We start from the raw sequence: 21,474 nt of genomic DNA on the forward strand, positions 1-21,474 counted from the left end.
AAAAAAAAAAAAAAAGAAAGCACTTGAAAAGTGCAAAAGACAAAACAAAAAAAAAAATAAATAAAAAAATAAAACTATGAAATATGCACCTGTGATTTTTAGAAATTAGGTAAGAAAAACAGAGAATAACATAAGAAACACTCATGCATCTAGTACCTAGAAGTAAAAAATGTTAGATCAAGTCATCTTATAAAAAAAGATTAAATATGACTGATAGAAATTGAAGTCTTTCAAATTTATTGGTTCTACGACTTATTACAAAAAGATGGCACCTGAAGAACAGCATACTGAGATATAAATCCTTATGATCTGAATTTTTCTACATACAAATTCTGGATGTTACTTAAACTTACCATTTAGGTCATTCCTCGTTCTTCTAAGGATCATAATAGCCTTCCCAAGATGCCTTTGGCAACAAGGGGATGCAAGGAGAAGAAGGACACTTTTGCCCTTTTAGTTACTGAGAGTCCAGTGGATACTGTATTAGTGTGCCAGGGCCTCCTCCAAAACAAAGTACCACAAACTGGGAGGCTTAGACAACAGAAATACATTGTCTCACAGGTCTGGAGGCCAGAAGTCCAAGATCAAGGTGCTGGCAGGATTGGTGCCTAAGGTATGAGGCGCATCTGTTCCAGGCCTGTCTCCCAGCTTCTGGGAGCCTGGCTTGTAAATGGCGTTCTGTGTCTTTACATGGTCTTATCTCTGTCTCTCCACCCAAATTTCTCTTTTTATAAGGACGCCAGTCATACTGGATTAGTGTCTCTCCTAATGCCTTCATTTTATCTTGATTACCTTTGTAAAGGCTCTATCTCCAAATAAGATCACATTCTGAGGTACCGGGGCTTAGGATTCCAACAGATCTTTTTTGGGGCGGGAGAATTTAACCCATAGCAGATACAACAAAGGAACTGCAGTCTACACTTTGCCAACACTCTAAGGGGGTGACAATTTGATTTTAAGGTCTTTAAGAAAAGGGAGGAAGAACAGAAAATGCCAACGTGACACCCAAGGATACTACTGCCAGGAGGAGCCAAGACAGAAATTGCTTGTTGCCTCCAGACAGCCATTTTCTCCTCCTTCCCTAACAAAAGGCTAATTCAGGACAAGGTGAGCTAAGCTAAAAGACATTTCTAGCCTCTTTTAGAGCTGGTTAGCATGTAGCTGAGCTCTGCTCAGTGAAACAGATGCAGGTGTTGTGTGGGATTTCCAGGAAGGCTACTCAGATGGGGATGGCTGGAATGTGGGCCTTTTTGTCCTTTTCCTCCTTTTCCCTTCCTGCTACCTGGAATAGACAAGTAAGCTGGAGCTCTAGCTGCCATACTGGGCCATGAGGTGACTTTGAAGACTGAAGTCGCACACCAGGATGGTGAAACAGAAAGGGTAGGTGGATAAGTCTTTGAGAACCCCGGTGCCCCCATCCAGACCATAAATGTTTACCATTTGAACGTATCAGGCTGGAAACAATTTCTGTCTTATTTAAGACACTGTTACTTTGAGTATTCTTTTAGATGCAGCTAAAACTAATTCTGTGTGTTACAGGTCAAAAAAAAAAAAAAAGTCCCAAGTGCCAAAGCTGCTTGAAAAATTTTAACAGTATTTTATCTACTGTTAATGTCAAAGGTTTACACAATCTGATGCCCTAAATGTATCAAGAATTTTGAGAACCCTGACAATCATTTTTTCTTGTGTGTTTTCCTCCATTCTACTTGCTGTTATGGGAATCTGTCTTGTAAATGCGTTAGAAACAGGGAAGGGTGACGCCTCACTGTGTGATGCCCTATTTGGTCTCTACTGCCTAATATGAGGCTGATGAAGTGCAGGCAGAAGGCAGAACTAAAAATCCATCACCTCCAGAGCCTAGATAAGGGAAGGCCATATGTAGAGCTTCCTTTCCTCATCTCAGAAACACAAAGGGATCCTCAAAACAGAACAGCACTGATGTGCTACGGAAAGCATGGCACGCTGGCCGCATGTTGGCACGTTCACAGATCTAGAAGCTATGTGGAGACAGTATTTTCCTTCACATTAAGATTGGACATAAAGTTCTGTTATTTGGGTTAGAGCCTGTCCTTATCTACTTCCTGAAAGGGCACAGAGGAAATGCTAAAATCTGTAAAAGAATGTGTAGGATGAAATAGATCAAAGAACGCTGTTTTCCCAATGTAACTTAATGTCTGTATGAGTTTAATGGTTTCAAAAGAAAAACTCAAAAAAAGATGGGTGGCTTTCGCCTGAGAAATACAAATCTTAGGTGGCAAAGCCCCCTTACAGTTAATGATGTTGTCTGTCACTCTGGGGAACTCACCTGAATTCTGGTGGATACTGTTTTACGAGCCAATCCACGTCAAAGCAGTAGTTAAACTAGACGGGAGAAAGGAAGAGTAACTAAGCCATGGGTAATTCTGCCAAACAGTTCATAAGGAGAATTATTTAGTTATTACATTTAAGGAAACTTTAAAATAGTGATACATTACATGTATTATATATAAACCTGGAGGGTTATGCTGCAATACTAATAAACCTACAATTTATCTTAAGTACATGGTTAAAAGAACCTAAATGGAGCCAAGTACATGAGATAACAGGTTCCCAGGAAATTATCTCTGCATGTTGTGGCAGCATCTGTACTTGTCTGCAGGGTGTCATTACATTATGTCTAATGGACCTGAGATTAATTTAAATAAAAGGACTTATAAATTTACCCCTTTTCCCCTAGGTGATTATAAAAAGACAGATACTGGAGAAAAAGATCCCAGGACTTTCAGAAAAGAACGTTTCCTTTCAGGCTAACTTATTAGCTGCTTTGTACACAGCCACCTGGGACCAGACATTCACTAGGCTTCTAACAATTAAATCCTAAATGCAAGTTCTGTACTGGTCTTACCTATGGAGGCTCCTCCCTACACCTGGGTAATCCTGGACTTAGTAGCTCAATCGAGCTAACAGGGCATTTGCAAATGCTCCCCACCTTCCAAATGGAAACCAGGACTTTTGATGCCAAAACAAACGTAAAGGAAGCCTGGCTTTCTTCAGGGACAGGGCCCTTTGTTTGGACCATTTACTTGCGGGTCTGGAGCATTACATGATTTATCAAGACAAAGCGACCAGCTCAGTCAGGAAGGAGCCATTGAACATGGAAATTCACATTTTTCTAAATCAAGTCATTGGCCTTCACTACTCTATCCATACCTCACCACTCTGCACCAGAGTTAACTCAGTCCCATGAGTTAATCAGTGTCCCCAAAAGAAGTGTCCCACTCTAGTCTTTCGAGCTGGAATGTCCAAAGTGACATCTTGGCCAGTGGAGCCTGAGTCAAATGCTCTCCTGATAGTGACATCCCCATTCTGTTGATGGCCATGGATCCCATTACTGTGGCACTTGAGCCAGCCTCCTGATATGTGCCATCTCGGTCTCTGAACGGGACTGAGACCCCCAAACTGCACCTCTCATATTTTCTTACGGAGTTGTTTAATTACCTGTCTACTTTCACCCAAAGAAAAAACAGTTTAAAGGTATACTCACCTGAGCTGAAGAAACAAGCGTCCCAAATAAAGGAGATAAAATATCTGAGAAGACAAAACATAAATTAAATTCACACTTGCAAAAATCCTCTAGTAATAATCACTACTAACTCATTCAACAGTCACTGACAATCAAGATCTGACTCAGAACACAGTAAGCTAAATACAAAGTCTACAAAGTCAGACTTTAATGTTCCATAAAACTGAAAAAAGTTTTCCCTATGGTATTTAATGTTTATCATATATTCTTTTATAAAACAATGCAAAACTAAAATCTACAACTTCAGTACTGAATGACTGATCAATTTTAGAAACTCAATATGGACAATGATACATATTCTTTTCAGATCTCTCAACTTCTACCTCCTCCAAGTACCCATTCAAGTCCCTCTCTAGGAAACCTCCCAACTCAAGACTAGAAAAACTTTCTAGAAAGATTTTATAAACCTGGACAGTTTGCTGGGCGCGGTGGCTCAAGCCTGTAATCCCAGCACTTTGGGAGGCCAAAACGGGAGGATCACGAGGTCAGGAGATCAAGACCATCCTGGCTAACACGGTGAAACCCCGTCTCTACTAAAAAATACAAAAAAAAAACTAGCCGGGCGAGGTGGCGGGCGCCTGTAGTCCCAGCTACTCGGGAGGCTGAGGCAGGAGAATGGCGTGAACCTGGGAGGCGGAGCTTGCAGTGAGCTGAGATCTGGCCACTGCACTCCAGCCCGGGCGGCAGAGCGAGACTCCGTCTCAAAAAAAAATAAAAAATAAAAAAAATAAAATAAACCTGGACAGTTTAGAAGGACTTTCCAGAAAGACTGGAAAGCACTTGCTGAGAGCACTTGCAGCCTGTGAACGAAAAGACAGAGGCACCCACAATTCTAAACTCACATTCCTGGTGCTCCTGGTCATCTTGAGGGAAGTCCCACTTTATACCCACTCAAGCTTTACATCAGATAGGCTGGAAAGCTCACTTCTCAAACCATACCACGAGAGAAAGTACACGATCATCATGACCTTCCATTACAACAGCCACAGCTGTGGAGACCTGTTAGGTGCCAAGCAGCATTCTTGGCACTTCCCACGTATTACTTACTCCTTATATCCATTTTCTAGATGGGGTCTGTTATTCCTATTTTATAGAGGAGAAGCCTCCTTAGGAGGCTGCCCACACACACACAGCTAGGAAGGGGTGGAGTCGGGGTTTGAACCTAGGCTGTCTGGCTCCAGCACCTTCGCTCACGCCCACTAAACGGCCTCTGAGAATTAAGACTGGGCTCATTCATTTGGCAAATATTTACTGAGTGCCTCCTATCTTCTGGACATTGAGCTAGATGCTGGGGTAGAAAGATTTTCAGAGAACAACAAAAAAATCATAAGGAGGTTTCTACCTTATTGGGAGAGTTGCAGAGATAAACTGCAAATATTCTTCCATTTTGCCCCCAACAGCATTTATTTCTACCCTTCTAAATTTTACCCATCTTCCAAGGGTCTTTTGAAGTCCCCCTTCCTCCATGAGATCTTCTAAACCATCTACAATTATGGCACATGGTAGAGTGCTATAGCAAACAGCATGGATTCTGATGCCAGAATGTCATTACCAGCTCTATGACCTTGGGCACTTTTCTAAACTGCAGATCCATCACTTATCCAAGGAAGACAATTGTAACATCTACTCATAAGACTGTCCTAAGGATTAAAGGAGAAAATATATGTAAGAGCTCCAAGACATGTTACCACAGTATCTTGGTGCTAATAGCCAGTTATTTTATTATATAGAGCAAAACTTGGCAAAATTCTCTAAGCATTTGTCAATCTGTCTCAAACAAACAAAAAACTTGACAAAGTACCAAGATAAGAGATTCTCAAAAAGAAAACAACCTATGGAATACTCCAACATGTATACATCACACATAATATACAGTTATACTGGATATATATTTAGAAAAAAAACACTTTTTTTAAATAGTTAACATTACTATTCTTAAATATGGGACAGGAAAAAAATCTGAAAATCAGGGTAATAATGTCTATTGTGTGTATTTGCCATGTGAATACACTGGTCACTTCATGTATTTGCTTCCATTTTTCTGCATTTCCAGTTTAAAGATGACCAAACTGAAATTCAGAGAACGTTAGGTCCCGTGTTAACAATCCATACAGCAAAAGTGGCGAGGCTGGAAAGCAGATTCTAGAGCTCCCGCTATTCCCCCTGCAAATGCTCCCTGAGGAAGAAGGAGAGTAAACTAAGGCCATCTTTTGATCCATAACTGAAACATCTATTTGTACTCAGGCACTACTTTTTTTCTTCTTCTTCTTCACCAGGAACCCAAACCAGGCTTTTAAGCAGTGGTTCTCAAACCTGAATGGGCAGTAGAATCCCCTGGAGGGCTCCTGAAAACACAGCTTGCAAGGTCTCACCCTCAGTCTGATTTAATGAATCTGGAATGCAGCCTAAGAGTTTGCATTTTAACAAGTTTCAGGTGATGCTGAGGCTGCTGGTCCAGGGCCCATGGAGAACCACTACTGTTGTCAAGTATTTGCTACCTTGTTGATAAACTGTTACTCATCAAGCTTAATCTTACAAAGTTAAATAATGCTAAACATCGTGCTAAGTGATACAAGGGGTTGAGCTACAAGGTTTTAAGAACACACGCTCTGCCTGAGTTAAGTAAACAGTCTGCTGTCATACTAATGCACTTGCCTATCAAGAATTTTTTTCCTGAAAGTAGTTAAGAACACAAAGAAGAGTTCTCAGAAATCATTCTAGGCTGCCCTCCTTGTTTCATGGAGGAGAGACTCTCAAGGGCAATTTAACAGCTCCTTGACAACCAGCATCCTCTTACCTTTGATGTGGAGGGCTCCAGAGTTATACTTCGGCTTAACTCCGGAGACTCTAGTGAGGTAAAACTGGAAGGGGTTCCCTTTATCCAGCATGTCCCAAATGTCCTGGCCCTCCCCTGACGTCTCGTACTCTTCCTCCTCTTTGAGCCTGTAGCAGGTGGGAGGGCCATGATTTTCAGTTCTTTGGGCAGTGCCGTCACTGGGAGCCGAGATGTCTTTCTCCCCTTTGATCACCACTTTCTCAGCCTGCTTCTGCGGCATTTCTGGCTGTAGCTCATCATCACTGCTGGACAGACACCAGCCTAGGTCGTCCTGGGAACCGCTTTTCTGCCTTTTGGGAGGTAAAACTGAATCTGTATCGCTGAATTTCACAGGTGCTATTTTCCTCTTGTGTGCGGCTTTCCGGGCCTCAGAACAGGTGTACCTGGGCTCATTTGCTGCTCCTTGCAGAGAAGAGGTAGACGGCTTGTCTGGTTTTGGCTTTTCTTCCTCACTTTCATCACTACTGGATATGGTCCACCTCCCATAATCGCCTTCCTGAGACATTATACTCCTGGAAATGGAAAGTGGAAACATCAGCATTTCCCATTCATCAGGGCATTGGCAAAATAACTTCGTTGCTCTCAACTTCCCTATCAGATGAGCTGACACCTTCCAGAGGCTGACCACCTACCATCAGCTGCTTTTTGGGTGTTTATAAGCATATTACCAGAATCCACTATCGGATTCTGCCAAATTACAAGCAAAAGTCCTGGTCACCTTTCTTTCTTCTTCCCTTTGTTTTCCTTCTTTTTTTGGAACAGGGTCTCGCTCTGTCACCCAGGCTGGAGTGGTACAGTGGTTCAATCTCAGCCGACTGCAACCTTTGCCTCCTGGGCTCAGCAATCCGCCTGCCTCATCCTCTGGAATAGCTGGAACTACAGGCAGACACCACCACATCTGGCTAATTTTTTTTTTCTTTTTTTTGATAGAGACAGGGTTTCACCACTGTTGCCCAGGCTGACCTTGAACTCCTGGACTCAAGAGATCCACCCACCTCGGCCTTCCAAAGTGCTGGAATTACAAGTATGAGCCACCATGCGCAGCCTTGTCTTTCAATCTAAACTTTGTTCTGAGATGTCCTAGGAAAGGGGGTTGAAGAAGGCATCAAGACAAACTCCAAAATAAAACATTCATTCTTGACCCTGAAGCTTCCAACAAGCATTTGGGGTTAATCTATGTTCAATGCTTAAGGTCAAATTGGAATTTACAAACCTGGCCTTCACCCAAATACAGACACCCACAGGACTTCAGTGATTATGTATGTCTTACTTCCCAAAAGACAACCCATTTACCATAAAGCTTAACAAAGTCTTCAAGAGGAATGCCAAATGACCACTTAGGTATGTACGTTATTTATACTACTTCCATGAGGACCCAACTAACTCAAGATACAATTATCCTATTGGCCACATCATAAATCTACTAAAACCTGCACAGAAATAACTTATACTGAAGCAACACACTTTTATTTTTTAAGCCACATAGTTAAATTCTACTTTCTTGTTCTGAGAAGACGAAAGTACACGAAACAGTCACTTTTGGTGTTACCTACAAAGTCTTGTCAATTCAATGGTAAAGGACTATCTAAGTCGACTTTCCAGATAGCTAAAGAACAGTTCCTCAAAGTAATACTTTTAACATTTTAGCAAAAGACCCAGGGAAAATTACAAAACTCAACAGTCTGTGCTCAGATTAACAGTATCTTTAAGTTTTCGCCATTTTAAAGAGGCTGAAAAAGATGCATTGAGTGGAGTAAACCAAGGTGGTGATACTCCCTTCACAAAACCTACATTCCCCCAAAAAGAGAACTCTACATTATTCTACATCAAAAGATTTGCAAATGAATACACATGCATATGTCTCTAGATGAGAACTAAAAATAAAAATCTTGGCCAAGGGGACCCCAGAGAAACCTTAAATACTGAGTTCCGGGCCATGGTGGAATGGGAGCTCAGACATGCCTGTTATATCCCCTCCCTTCTGCGGCTTAAACACAACTGACCAGAGATCATAAGACTAGCAGAATAGATTCTGTGACAATATGACACCAAATCATAAACAAGACCCAGGGCCATGCCAAGCAAGGGTTAATCACACATTGCTATCCTTAAAGAATAAACTTCTATCTGCCACAAGGTTCTTTTTTCTTTAGCAGCTAAACAAGCACTGGCCTGGAGATAAGTAATATCTAAACAATTGCAGCTCAGCTACTGCCAGATGCTTGGCTAACTGACCTCCCTGGTTCCGCAGGCCATCACTGCAGCTGTCATTGGACAATGGACCAACTTCAGTAACTTTCTCCTGAAAAGAAACCACAGACTGGTTCTGACCAGTCCTCAGAGGCTGAGCACTGAGTGCCTTGTCCCTCCTTCACCTTTTGACAGAGGGCCTAATTGTAAATCATTCAAATGTTAAGTCTCCATCCCAAAGTGAACATAAGATGCAGGAAACATGCATGCTTGCTCATTACACATGCACACGTGCCTTCCTTGGTGAATATTCATAGCTCCTCCCACACCCGTTGCATATGTATACTTGGCCATCCCATTCAGCATAAATCCCTGTTCTACCCTCTCCTCCCTGGGATGCCATTAAAGGTCTCTGCCTGAGGCTGTACTTCCCAGCCTGTCAGGCCACACTGCAGGCTGTATCCCTTTATAAGAACTAAGCTCTCCTTTCTAAATGTATACATCTCATGATTTTTCAGTGGACACAGCAGGGGGTGGAGGGTTGGAAATACTTTAAAGGTATCTATCCCTTTTCACAATGTCTCTCTTAACCTTCTTCAATTAACTACCAGTCAAGTCAAGCAAGCCTTCTGTAAATTACACATTTTGAGGAGCTTTTATGCAAGAATGCATTAAGACAATAATCTGGCCTGTTCTATATGGCTCAGGGTCACTATTACCCCATCCGGCATGAACACACTATCTCACAGCCAAAGCCTTACGGACCACAGAGAGGGCTGGAGCCACTTGCTTCTGGAATAGTGACCCTAGACTGTCTGGCTCTTTTGAGCCTTCATATCTGCTTTCTAAAAGTTTCTATTCATTTCTACACTCTGTCCAGCCCACTTCAAGGGGTTTATTAAAACTCATAGCATAGGTATATTTTCCCTAAATTGTTTCTCATCTGCTAAGGGTTAAGAAACTAGATAACCAGATTTGTAGAATTGTATTGTCATGGTTAAAGGGGTCTGAGTGTCCAGTTTCCTCCATGAAAGAGATTCAGATTGATTTACTACTCAACACCTAGTTAAGCAGCTCAGAAGTGTTTCCTTAAATGTTTTTAATCCTTCCGGTATAAAAAAAAAAAACCCCACAAAACCTTAGGTTCCTCTAGTGTTCTAGAGTCTAGAAGTTGCTGGATAGAGGTATTTAAGCTGCTACAATTCACTTTGAAGAAACTATTTCAGTGGCTACAGTTTTGTGACTTTAAAGTTATTTAGGGACAAAAGAACCACCTTAGGAAAAACCACTCTCTGAATGTCAGCTTTAGCTTCCTTTGAATTCTAAAACAGTTCTAAACCAACGCGGTTAGCAGGTCTCAGTTTTTGATGAGAAAGGATTCAGCTTCCACTCTTAGAAGCAGCTTGCAGAATCTTAAGAGGCTACCATAACAAATATGGTTGCCTGCATTATATAAATAAAATGAAATTCCCAAACCCTGAGAATTCTGTAGGTAAAATTCTTAGTAACTCTGTGAATTATTTGGAGAATTTCAAAGGTTTTTTAGTTTTATCATTATCTACATTTTCTAAAACCATATGGAAGTGGAATTCCCTCCAACAAAGTAGGACAAGTGGGTAAAAAATAGAACAAAGCTTTAAAAAAAGACATTTTCTAGAGAACAAAGTCTTTTTTGAGGTTCTGCTCTATACATAAAGTTTTGGACCTGCTGACATTCAAAAATATGCCTGAGTCGCTTATTAAAGACAACCCAATACAATTTGTTGGGTTACAATTTAGTACAATACACTAATAAAATTGTGTTTTGTTGTTAAGTGTAGCAGCTTACCAACCTCTTTATGAAATCAAGGCTCGCGCCCAGCTGGAAAAGAACTGCTGGTAAACACCAATATCAAATTTTCACTTTGGATAACTGGATGGTCATCAGTAACAGAATTTACTTCCCTCGTGCAAGCTCTGGTGCCCAGCATTCCAGAGTGCTTTGTAATCAAGTCGTACAGTTTTAACAAACGTAGAACCCAAGAGCTTTCCTTCCATTGTTTATCATCTGTCTTCCCTGCCTGGGCAGTGCTTGGTACAGCATAAATCTAAAGTCACACTTTTGGTAAGTGGTACCGAGTCAGAGAATACAATACAGCTGTGTTGATGCTGAATCCTGGCACTCAGTCAGGACAGCACAGTGTTTCCTAAAGTGGAAGTGATTGGGACCTGACATCATGAAAGTACCTCCCTTTCCCGTCCAGTCCAACTCCCTGTTTAAATCAAGAAGAAAGTTGTAGTGTTGTAGAAATGCTTTTAATCTTGATTTGGAACAAACAGCAGGGTTTGGGCTCTTCTGCAGGCACCAACAATTTTGTTTACCATCAACAGAAGGTATCTGATGGCTACGTTATATTTGAAATAGCAAAATAAAGTTTACTTTATGTAAAATGATTGGATTCAAACAAAAATATTAAGTATATGATAGTCTATGTGATAGCAGCAGGAGGCAGACAAATCCCTAGGCAGATAGGGGCAGAGCCTCATTAAAACCCCACCTGCAAACCAAAGACACTTTAAAGCCTGAAAGCCAAGCTACAAGTCTTGGATAAATCCACAGACCGGATTGATAACCTCTCTTCCCACTTGGCACGGTTTCCTCTAATTAATCCCTACCCTTCCCTAATTGGTTTTTCACGCGGTCAAGCCCACCTTTGAGTGGTGCCTTTGTTTTAGCCTTTTGTGCATCCTTACAAACCGATCAGCACACACTCCCCCATTCTGAGCCCATGCAAGTCCCAGACTCAGCCACACCGGGGAACTGCCCACCTTTGGGGTCTCCTCTCTGCTGAGAACTGTTTCATCACTCAATAAAACTCATCTCCACCCTTCTCCCCTTTGGTTGTCACCCTAACCTTATTATTCTTGGATGCAGGACAAGAAATTGGGACCTGCTAAACAGCAAGTGCAAACAGAGCTATAGCCCTGTAGCAGCACTCTGTTCCGCTGGTGGAACAATGGGAGAGGGAACCGCTGGCTGCCATACACCTCCATTTACTGGGCTGCAGATGGTGGGACTAAAAGGGCTGTTAATACATCCCTATTTGCCTGGCGTCTCCAAGTGTTCGGGCACCACCGCATCCCCCTCAACTGGACACCAGAGTCTGATGCCAGAGTCACTTGCCATACGCCCAGGCCATCCACAGTCCTGCATGGTCTGTGCCTGGGCCAGCACTTGGAACAGCCATCCAAGCCTCCAGGCTCACTCATACACCCACTCCTTGCAGGCTGAACATGCATGGTGGCCACGGGATCTGGGCCAGGATGAAAAGCCAAACGCACAACGCCAGGCTGAGTGGGCAGGGCACCTCCTGTGGCCAGCCCAGGGCTGGAGGTCTCCAGCTGGCTAAGCGGCCCCGAAAAAAATCCCGTGTCGTATGTGTTAAGAGAATAAAACAAACTGGGGAGAAGGCAGGTGAGTGTGATTGAAATTTGGCAAACACTGCACTAACATGAAAAATCTAAAGAAATTTTCCCACCAAACGCTAGCTCAGGACACTGTTAGCGCTTTTATTAAGGACTTTAAAACATGTTGTGGATATGAAAGGTACTCCATTTAGAGCTGCTAAGCGTTTCCTCACTCCCCACTATACCAGACCCAGCTGGGGCATTTCTCTTTCACCTCCAGTTGCTCCTTCTCATGGTGCTTAAAGAATCAGGTGGGCCCGGGAGCCAGGCTCTTCAGTTGAGTTCCTGTGTGGCCAAAGGCAGCATGGGCCCTTGTCTCAAACCCAGCCATGACTAGGGAGTAAATGTGCACTCGGGCAGGTTAGTTAACTGCTAAGCCTCAGTTTCTTAGTTTGTAAAATGGTTATCATGCTTACCCCCTGGAGTGCATTCATTCAACAACTTACTGGGCAGTCATTATGTACCGAAAACTGGGAATGAGGCGTTAACAATATAGTTTCTACCCTAGTAGAGCATAATTTTAGGGCAGAAGAGATAGACTCACATATAAAAATTTTAATAGCCAAGATGAGTTAGACATTCATTACATTTTATAAGTATGAGACAGAAAAATAGGGGTGATCTTTGGAATATGCTGAAGAAGTAACATATAAATGAGACCCAGAGGGCCAAAAGGAACCTGCTGTCTAAATGATGGGGTGAAGACCATTCCAACTAGAGAGTACCCAGCCTGCAGAGATGGGAAAGAGATCATTAAAAAAAGACTTTGGCAAGGCAGGCAATGGTCCAGGATGAAGGGGGTGAGGGGAGAAGACCTGCTAAAGAAATTGGATTTTATGCTATGAACAATTGGGTCTCACTTATGGCTTTAAAAAGAATTGCATTTTTTTTTTTGAGACAGAGTCTCGCTCTGCCGCTCAGGCTGGAGTGCAATGGCACAATCTCGGCTCACTCCAACGTCTGCCTCCCAGGTTCAAGCAATTCTCCCACCTTAGCCTCCCCGGGAGCTGGAATTACAAGCAACCGCCATCATGCTCGGCTAATTTTTGTAGATACGGGGTTTCACCATGTTGGCCAGGCTGATCTCGAACTCCTAACCTCAAGTGATTCACCCGCCTCGGCCTCCCAAAGTGCTGGGATGACAGGCGTGAGTCAACGCGCCCGGCCTTCGATTTGCCTTTTTAATACAACTGTGTGCGCTCCAACTCTGTGGACAACGGTTTGGAGACAAAGGAAGTGAGAGGGCTCTTGCTGAAGGCGTTCGACGGGAGCCCATTCGTAAGGTGAGGAAGTAATGACAGCAGCTGCCAACCTTACTGTGTGATCATCTGGGGCCGGCCAGGCAAGATTCGAAGCGCCTCATCGGCTGTAAACTCGCTTCACCCTCAGGACAACTCTATACTACATACCGTGACCGTCCTCCTATACTGGGAAACCAAGCACAGAAAGCTTAAACGTCTGGCACGTGGTGGGCGCTTTCCTACTCACTTTCTGGGACCACGCACCTGTAAGCTTAGGTCTGGGAATAAAAACCCCAGCACGGGCCCCTCGCGCCGCGCCCAGGCAAGACACAGGTCTCTGCGGCGCCTGTGCGCGCCCCCTGAGACGCTCTGATCGGAGGAAACCGAGGCCCCGGGGCCAAGGCGACCCTGCCCCGTCTTCCCGGCCGCGCCGCTTCCTCGCGGTCAGTCTCCAGCCCTGCAGGACCCCAGCAGCCCGCGAACCGCGACCAGTCAGGAGCAGGATCCCGGGCCCGACCGCAGCCCGCGAGAGACCGCACCGAGTCCGCGCCAGCTGCCGCCCAACACGTACCTGAGGCGCAAGGAACCCACGCTCGCCTCGGATCCCGCCCCTTCGGGGGCCGCCGCGCATGCGCGCAGTTGAAACCCTCGGGGCAGCGGCGCGGGTCTCCAGGCCCGGCCCCTTCCCCTTCCGGGGAGCGCACCGCTGGGTCCTAAAGCCCGCCGGGTGTTTACCCCGTACGGGGCTGGGGAGATCTCGTCTCCGCTAGCTCTTGGCTGACCTCCTGGAGACTTCTTAAAACGAATGGAGAACCAGAAAGGCGTCCCCTAACTTATCTCTAGTTAACTACGAGCAAGATTCACCCTCTTTACGGAATTCTCATGGCTCAGGCTCCCGGGACTCCATGCAGCGGCGTTTGGTTTAAAGTGGAGAGAGGATACGCTTAGGATAAAGGCAGCTGCAAGGAGACCTGTGTCCTGGGAAGGGCTGGGTGCAGACTTTGAAATCTGCTGTAAAATAAAATGTTAAATGAGTTCCCATCGGACTCAGAACTTTGAATGTCTATTCCTTCTTCGAAACAGTTGTGTTCTTTTAAAATCTTCTGAGAAACAGAACTCCCCCGACAGTCCTTGCCTTCAATAAGGATGTTTGCTGTGGGATTTGGGCTCGGTGCTATTTATGGTATTTATTCTTGGAATCTCTCCCAAACTAGGCATGTCTTCCAGAGGACTGAGTGAAATACATTTGTGTAAACAACGGCTCGTTTCGTTCGTTCATCGAAGACCTACTTTGTGCCATGTAGAGTGCTAGGTGCTGGGGTTATTTGGAGGACAGAGCAGATGTAGTAGCTACCCTGGAAGCTCGATCTCAATGACTTGCTGATCTGAACGAGAATCCTGGACTTGGCTCTTTTCGTTTGGTTGTCTTTATGTTTGTTCACACTCTATTCGTCTCCAATAATGTTTAGCATAGTGCCATAGATCTAAATGATTAAAAGTAACTTACTGCAAGATGGAGGGAGAGAATGAAATAAATCATGAACCAGGCATCGAACCAGCACCTAGAAGCGCTTGGATTTCCGGCCACACGCAACTAGTAAAGGGGACAAGCAGGGGGCGGAGCCAAGTGCTGGGGGCAGGCCTGGGCGCCTCACTGCCAGGGCGGCTCCTAGGAAACTTGATTAAACAAAGGCTCTGGCCAATAGCCCTGCGGGATTAACGCGAGTGGGCTGCAGGTTGTCCAATGGGAGGAGACGACGGAGTTGCGCGGTGAAGTTCGGCTTCCTGAGCCGCGGCGGGCGTGACCGCGTTAGGCTGCGAGCCAGGCCGGGGTAGCGGTGTACCGTGGTTGGGGTGCTGGGGTTCGGTTATTGCAGTCGCGATGTTCTTCTCCGAGGCCAGAGCCAGGTCGCGGACGTGGGAAGCCAGTCCCTCGGAACACAGGATGTGGGTGGAAGTAGGTGTCCCGAGGGCGACTGAGCCTCGGACCTCAGCTTGGCCTGGGCCTCTCGCTTTCTCCCCCGCGCCTGGGTCTCACTCTGCCGGATTGTAGAGATAAGACCTGGGCTGCCTGTCCAAAGGGTAGTGGTTAATGACTGATCCTGGAGCTGCAGGGCTCCTGGCTCCCCATCCAGGACTACGGCTACCTCCAAGTTCCTTCTCCTTTCCCTCTACATAGTCTATTAATGGTAACCACGAATCTGCATCTCTCCTCCCGCCTTTCAAAGCCAGCCCCCTTGCCTCACCTTCCTAACTCCAGGACTGAATTTTGGGTAGAATTTGTCTCGGTGGTCTAAATGAATGAATTTGCGTCATCCTAGCGATTAACTGGTTTTACTTTCTTGAGAGAAATTTCAGCCCATCTTTAAGAAGATTTCAGTCCATCTTTAAGATTTCTTGAGAATTAATATTGGAATAATGAAATTCTCTTTTCATACTCTACCGCTGGGCCAAGTTTTAGATTTTCGAGGTCCAAACTATCTAGTAATAAAAATAAGAAGAAACAGTTTCTGTCTCATTAACTAAAGCTATTTAATGTTCTTCAGGTATTTAAGACATGTGATGAAGATCACAAAGGATATCTCAGCAGAGAGGACTTTAAAATTGCTGTTGTAATGCTGTTTGGGTACAAGCCCTCCAAGGTAGAGCTTTCTTACATGTTTGGGGATGGGATAGAAGATCAGTGGTGAATGGACCTTAAGAAAAGTCCACAGGGCTAGCTTAGGATGTTTATAAATTGCTTTATAAGCAATTTCAGAGATGTGCCCAGTGCTGAATTTTAGCTTCCTCTTAACACCTCAGCCCAGAGATGAAGTAGAAATCTTTTCCACTGGAGCCTACACAAGCCTATCTCACTACCAGGTTGCTAATAACCATTATAAATACGAGATGCTAGAGAGGTGCCAAGAGGGAAGGCCGAAAGGGGAGTGTTGGTAACAGGATAAATTTACATAGGACATGACATAGTCTCTTTCTCATTTTACTTTTGTTGCTTTGTTTATAAAATACATCCACAGTCAAAAAACAGTGCAGAAAGGTATAAAGTTGAGCATAAAATCTGCTCCCCGCCTACCAGAGGGTCCTGCTCCTAGGGGATTACCATTAACAGTTTTTTGTGTAATTCTGAAATTTTCTATCCATGACATGTATATGCGTAGTCTTTTATTGAAACCATAAATGGGTAAATATTGTGCCTACTTTAACTTGCTTTTCTCATTTAACAATATATCAACCTAAAAGCACACACCACTACGACATTTTAAAATATAGTTGCACATTATTCTTTTTAGCCAGGTTCCTGTGTGGGGTTATATATGTGTTTTTTGTTTGTTTTTGTTTTTTTTCCTACAAACATTGCTGCAGTGATACACACATTTATGTCCTTCTGGCTGTATATCTGTGGAATAAGTTCCCAGAAGTATAATTGCTAGGTCATGAAATATGTGCATTTAAAATTTTGTTGGATATTTGCTCTCCAGAAAAGATGGCACCAATTCACCAATAATGAGAGTTGAGCTGAGCTTCCACGGACCTCCTACTTGTGTGGGGCAAGCTTCCTGTTCACCCCTATCTTTGTGCTTTTCTGCTCTCCTGTTACATTCATTCTAGAGACAGCGCCCTTCTTGTTAAGCTGGAATTAGTCATAGTCGAGATATTGTCCAGATTTAAGAAATTGAGCTGCCACCATCAAGCAAAGGGAGCACTCAGGGCTCGGCCTGGAATGCCATCCCTCACTCTCATTAGACCAGACAGCTTGGCAATTAATTAGGGCCCAGCTGTTCCTGATGAGTGGGCTCTGCCTTTCTGTCAGATTGAAAGCCCAGCAAAGCCAGGGACCCTGTGATGTCATGCTTCTCTGCTCTATTTGTGTCAACAGAACATACTGGGAAGTTGTGATGCACGTTAAGTATTAATATATTCTCTTGACCCAAGTAGGTTGCATGGACAGCCTAGGTGGGTTCAGAGTGGCTCAGCTATGAGGGGATGCCTAGTTACTGAGAAGCTTATTATGGTGCTCAGAGAAGTAGTCAGGGCCAACTCTTAGAAATTGCAGCTCTCCTGTTTACCTGTAATCATTTCAGCTGGAATTAAAAAGCAGGTCAGCTAAAATGAGTCAGCCTGTGAAGCATTGTATTTAACTTGGATTCACCTGGAAAGGTATCTTGTCTCATTTTGCCTTTCTCACCCTTGAGTCTACTTGGTTTCAATTTTAGAATGAGAAATTTAGTGACAGATACAGTGATGTAACATACTGTACATACACTCCATGAAATTTAACAGATTTTACTTTTCATACTGGGATGAGGTTTTCCATTTTATTTTTTAAGCAAATGAACTATTTACTAACCACAGATCACTAAACGGTATTCACTAATAGCATGTCACCTATAAACTTAGTCATTTGTACAATGAACTTTTATTATGCAAGTGACTCTTAATATATAATTTCTGTGAAATTCAACAGATTGGTTAGACTAAGTTGAGGTTTGGGGTTTCATTTTTGAACATTGCTTTTGAGCAAATGAAATATTTACTGACTGCAGGTCATGAAGCAATAAAATACTTAGATAATAAATCACTTATACGTTCATGTGGTTGCTTACATAATTTATTTATTTTTTGAGACGTAGTCTTGCTCTGTCACCGAGGCTAGAGTGCAGTGGCGTGATCCAGGCTCACTGCAACCTCCACTTTCCAGGTTCAAGCAATTTTCCTGCCTCAGCCTTCAGAGTAGCTGGGACTACAGGTACACACCACCATACCTGGTTCTTTTTTTTTTCTTTTTTTTGTATTTTTAGTAGAGACGGGGTTTTACCATGTTGGCCAGGCTGGTCTCCAACTCCTGACCTCAAGTGATCTGCCTACCTCAGCCTCCCAAAGTGCTGGGATTACAGGCGTGAGCCACCGTGCCCACCCCACACATAGTGAAATTTCTTGTTTCTATTTAATAAAAGGAGTACTTGCTAGTTGCTAGTGATATAAAGATGAATGAAACACAGTCTGTACTTTGAAGCAGTTCAGAGTGTAATGTAGAAAGACATAAAACTGTGATAGATACCAAGAAAGAGATTGAAAAACAAAATGAAGGGAACAAAGAAGGAAGGCCTAATTCTAGTGGTAACTATAACAGTCTGGGTGGTCATTTAGACTAGAGAAGATAGATTACTCTGGGAAGTATCTAGGAACACTTTGTGGGTGGTGGGACAAGTTAGGCCCTGATGACTGACTGGATGCAGTGGTGGTGAGGGTGACATGACCACCAGGACTGAAGGGATAGCGATGCCACCAATTAAGAGAAAATTTAAGAGTAGGTTCAGAGGAAGTCAGTGAGTTTCGATTGGAACACGTTGAGTTTGAGGCAGCTGTGAGCATTCCAGGTGCATTCACTCGTTAAATAATGTGCTGTCTATTGAGTTTATGGTGGTGAAAATCCGCTGTTAGATTTTACTGCTTCCCTGAGATGTAGGAATCTGAAATTGGGTGGAGAGGGTAGGGCTGGAGATAGGCTTGGGGATCCTTGGTTTGCATGTGGTTGCTCAAAACATGAGGCTGGATGGCATTGTCCAAGAAGAGTATGCAGAATAGGAAGAGCTGTGGTCTGAGGACAGAACGTTAGGGAATACCAGCATTTAAGGGTAGGAAGGGACTTGAAGAAGTTGGAGCGGGAACCATTTGGCAGGGACAAGAGGAACCAAGAAAATGCAGGAAATCCAAGAGTGGGAAGAGTTCAAGACCAGAAGTGGAGAAATTATGTCAGATGCCACCAAGGCTCTAATACTATAATGTTTATAAAGCCCTTTTAACAGTGTGGTAAAGGGCTTATATTTTAACATTTAGTGAAAGCAGGTCCTCATGTTTTCTATACAGTAAAATCTCAAATGTTTAAAGATGCATAGGGGAAAAAAGCTGATTAGTCTAAAAAGATAACTGATTTTCACTGGATGACTGATTTTTTAATTTTCGTCATAACTTTTTGTGCTTTCTACATCAATCATGTGGTACTTTTATAACCAGGAAAAAAAATTTAAAAATAGAGCCATAGTGCCCATTATAACAATTGTTTGTATTTGTCTGAAGTAGAAAGGCTGCCTGTTAGATTATATATGGGACAGCCAAATTGATTTTCTGTGCTTAAACTGTTTTGGTCAGTGGAATAAAGTTTTGGGGGCTATTAGAGGCTAGCAGATTAGTGTCTGCTATTTTATAGATGTTGATGGAAAAGTAAAATGACTTATAGCTATTGTGTGTCATTGCTTGTCTGCTTGGTTCAACAAACTTGGTTTCTCATAAAATAGATGCTTATTCCCACCTGAAGAATTAAGAACTTGCACTGTGAAAACGTTTGATAAAATTACATGTTCTATTATTTTTTCCTCTTTTCTAGATAGAAGTGGATTCTGTGATGTCTTCAATAAATCCAAATACTTCTGGTAATATGAAAGTTAATATTTTTAGTATCTTATTTAGACACTGAGATGGCTTGATAGAATTGCTCCAGGTTTTAAATTTCTTGTTGAAAATTTTCACTTTCAGAATATTCAGAATAATGTTTGATGTTCCATTAGTTACAACTTCTTGATAAAGCCTTTTCTACACTTTTTTCTTAGGATTTTTTGTGAATATTCTAATCTACAGAGAGTTTTGTTTTCTGGCAAAAGGATTTCCCACATTCTTTGCATTGATAATATTTCTCTTTCTTTTTTTTTTTTTTTTTTTGAGACGGAGTCTCGCTCTGTGGCCCAGGCTGGAGTGCAGTGGCCGGATCTCAGCTCACTGCTGCAAGCTCCGCCTCCCGGGTTCACGCCATTCTCCTGCCTCAGCCTCCCGAGTAGCTGGGACTACAGGCGCCTGCCACCTCGCCTGGCTAGTTTTTTGTATTTTTTAGTAGAGACGGGGTTTCACCGTGTTAGCCAGGATGGTCTTGATCTCCTGACCTCGTGATCCGCCCGTCTCGGCCTCCCAAAGTGCTGGGATTACAGGCTTGAGCCACCACGCCCGGCCGTTATATTTCTTTCTTAAGAGTTCCCTGATATTCAGTGAGTTATTCTTTCTGGATGAAGATCTTCCCCTAGTCATTGTATCATGTTTCTCTATTATGTTACTGATATGGATTGGCTGTGTCCCCACCCAAATCTCATTTTGTAGCTCCCATAATTCCCACGTGTTGTGGGAGGGACCCGGTGGGAGATAATTGAATAATGGGGGTGGGCCTTTCCCATGCTGTTCTTGTGATAGTGAATAAGTCTCATGAGATTTGATGGTTTTAAAAAGAGGAATTCCCCTGCACAAGCTCTCTCTTGTCTGCTGCCATTCATGTAAGACATGACTTGCTCCTCTTTGCCTTCCGCTATGATTGTGGGGGCTCTCCAGCCATGTGGAACTGTAAGTCCATTAAACCTCTTTCTTTTGTAAATCGTCCAGTCTTTATCAGTAGCATGAAAAAATATTAATACAGTGACTTTTCTGACACATCAAGCGTGACTATTGCTGAAGGCACTTTAACATTCATTATTCTCATAGACTTTCTTTCTTCTATATGTTCTCTGATTTTGAATTAAGGATTTGACTTTACATTGAATGTTTTCTTTCCTTAACTAGTTCTCTAATGTGCAGAGAGGTATGGATTCTGGAAGAAAGAATACAGTCCCCACCTGTATTCTCCCAGCTGTACTCGTGTGCATGTGTGTGTATGTGTGTGTGTGTATTTGGAGAAACTCAAGACCACAAACGTTCAAGAAAAGGAGTAAAATAGCCTAGCAAGAAATCACTGCTGAACTCTGATTGCTGCTAACATGCAATTTTTCTATTAGAACTGTTCCATACTGAACCAATTTCAAACCATCCACTTTTTCTTCTTTCCCTACTATTGATACAAGTCAATTTTACATGGTATTTCTCTTGAAGGAAGAGGGCTCATGTGCAGATTAAATGTTTTTCCACATGTATTATCTCTCTTCTTAATGTTTGGATCTTGAACTGAAATTGGCCGGGTGTGGTAGCTCACGCCTGTAGTCCTGACAGTTTGGGAGGCCAAGGTGGGTGGATCACTTGAGCCCAGGAGTTTGAGACCAACTAGGGCAACATGGCGAAACCCCATCTCTACAAAAATTAGCCAGGCCTGATGGTACATGCCAGTCCCAGCTACTCAGGGGGCTGAGGTAGAGGATTGCTTGAGCCCAGGAGGTTGAGACTGCAGT

General features: G+C 43.3%; 2 protein-coding genes across 4 annotated transcripts in view; one reads left to right on the top strand and one right to left on the bottom strand.

Annotated features, from left to right (window-relative positions):
* The window catches only part of TDP1 (tyrosyl-DNA phosphodiesterase 1), a 97,052-nt gene extending 83,135 nt beyond the window's left edge, over positions 1 to 13,917 (bottom strand). The window contains exons 1-5 of one of the 2 annotated variants that reach the window (XM_011949428.1): positions 13,848 to 13,917; positions 13,026 to 13,242; positions 6,360 to 6,910; positions 3,524 to 3,567; positions 2,306 to 2,361 (exon numbers count right to left, since the gene is read on the bottom strand). In XM_011949428.1, coding sequence (XP_011804818.1) covers positions 2,306 to 2,361; positions 3,524 to 3,567; positions 6,360 to 6,903 — 644 coding nt within the window. In that variant the 5' untranslated portion in view covers positions 6,904 to 6,910; positions 13,026 to 13,242; positions 13,848 to 13,917. The remainder of the gene's footprint in view (positions 1 to 2,305; positions 2,362 to 3,523; positions 3,568 to 6,359; positions 6,911 to 13,025; positions 13,243 to 13,847) is intronic. The other variant, XM_011949429.1, reaches the window with a different exon arrangement.
* A 1,124-nt stretch (positions 13,918 to 15,041) lies between these two features.
* Positions 15,042 to 21,474, top strand: part of EFCAB11 (EF-hand calcium binding domain 11) — a 157,874-nt gene continuing 151,441 nt past the window's right edge. Inside the window, exons 1-3 of one of the 2 annotated variants that reach the window (XM_011949426.1) lie at positions 15,042 to 15,233; positions 15,823 to 15,918; positions 19,662 to 19,707. In XM_011949426.1, coding sequence (XP_011804816.1) covers positions 15,159 to 15,233; positions 15,823 to 15,918; positions 19,662 to 19,707 — 217 coding nt within the window. In that variant the 5' untranslated portion in view covers positions 15,042 to 15,158. Of the gene's footprint in view, positions 15,234 to 15,261; positions 15,466 to 15,822; positions 15,919 to 19,661; positions 19,708 to 21,474 lie in introns of those variants that run through there. The other variant, XM_011949427.1, reaches the window with a different exon arrangement.

This window comes from Colobus angolensis, unplaced genomic scaffold, assembly GCF_000951035.1.
Source record: "Colobus angolensis palliatus isolate OR3802 unplaced genomic scaffold, Cang.pa_1.0 Scaffold3, whole genome shotgun sequence".
Classification (NCBI taxonomy): domain Eukaryota; kingdom Metazoa; phylum Chordata; class Mammalia; order Primates; family Cercopithecidae; genus Colobus; species Colobus angolensis.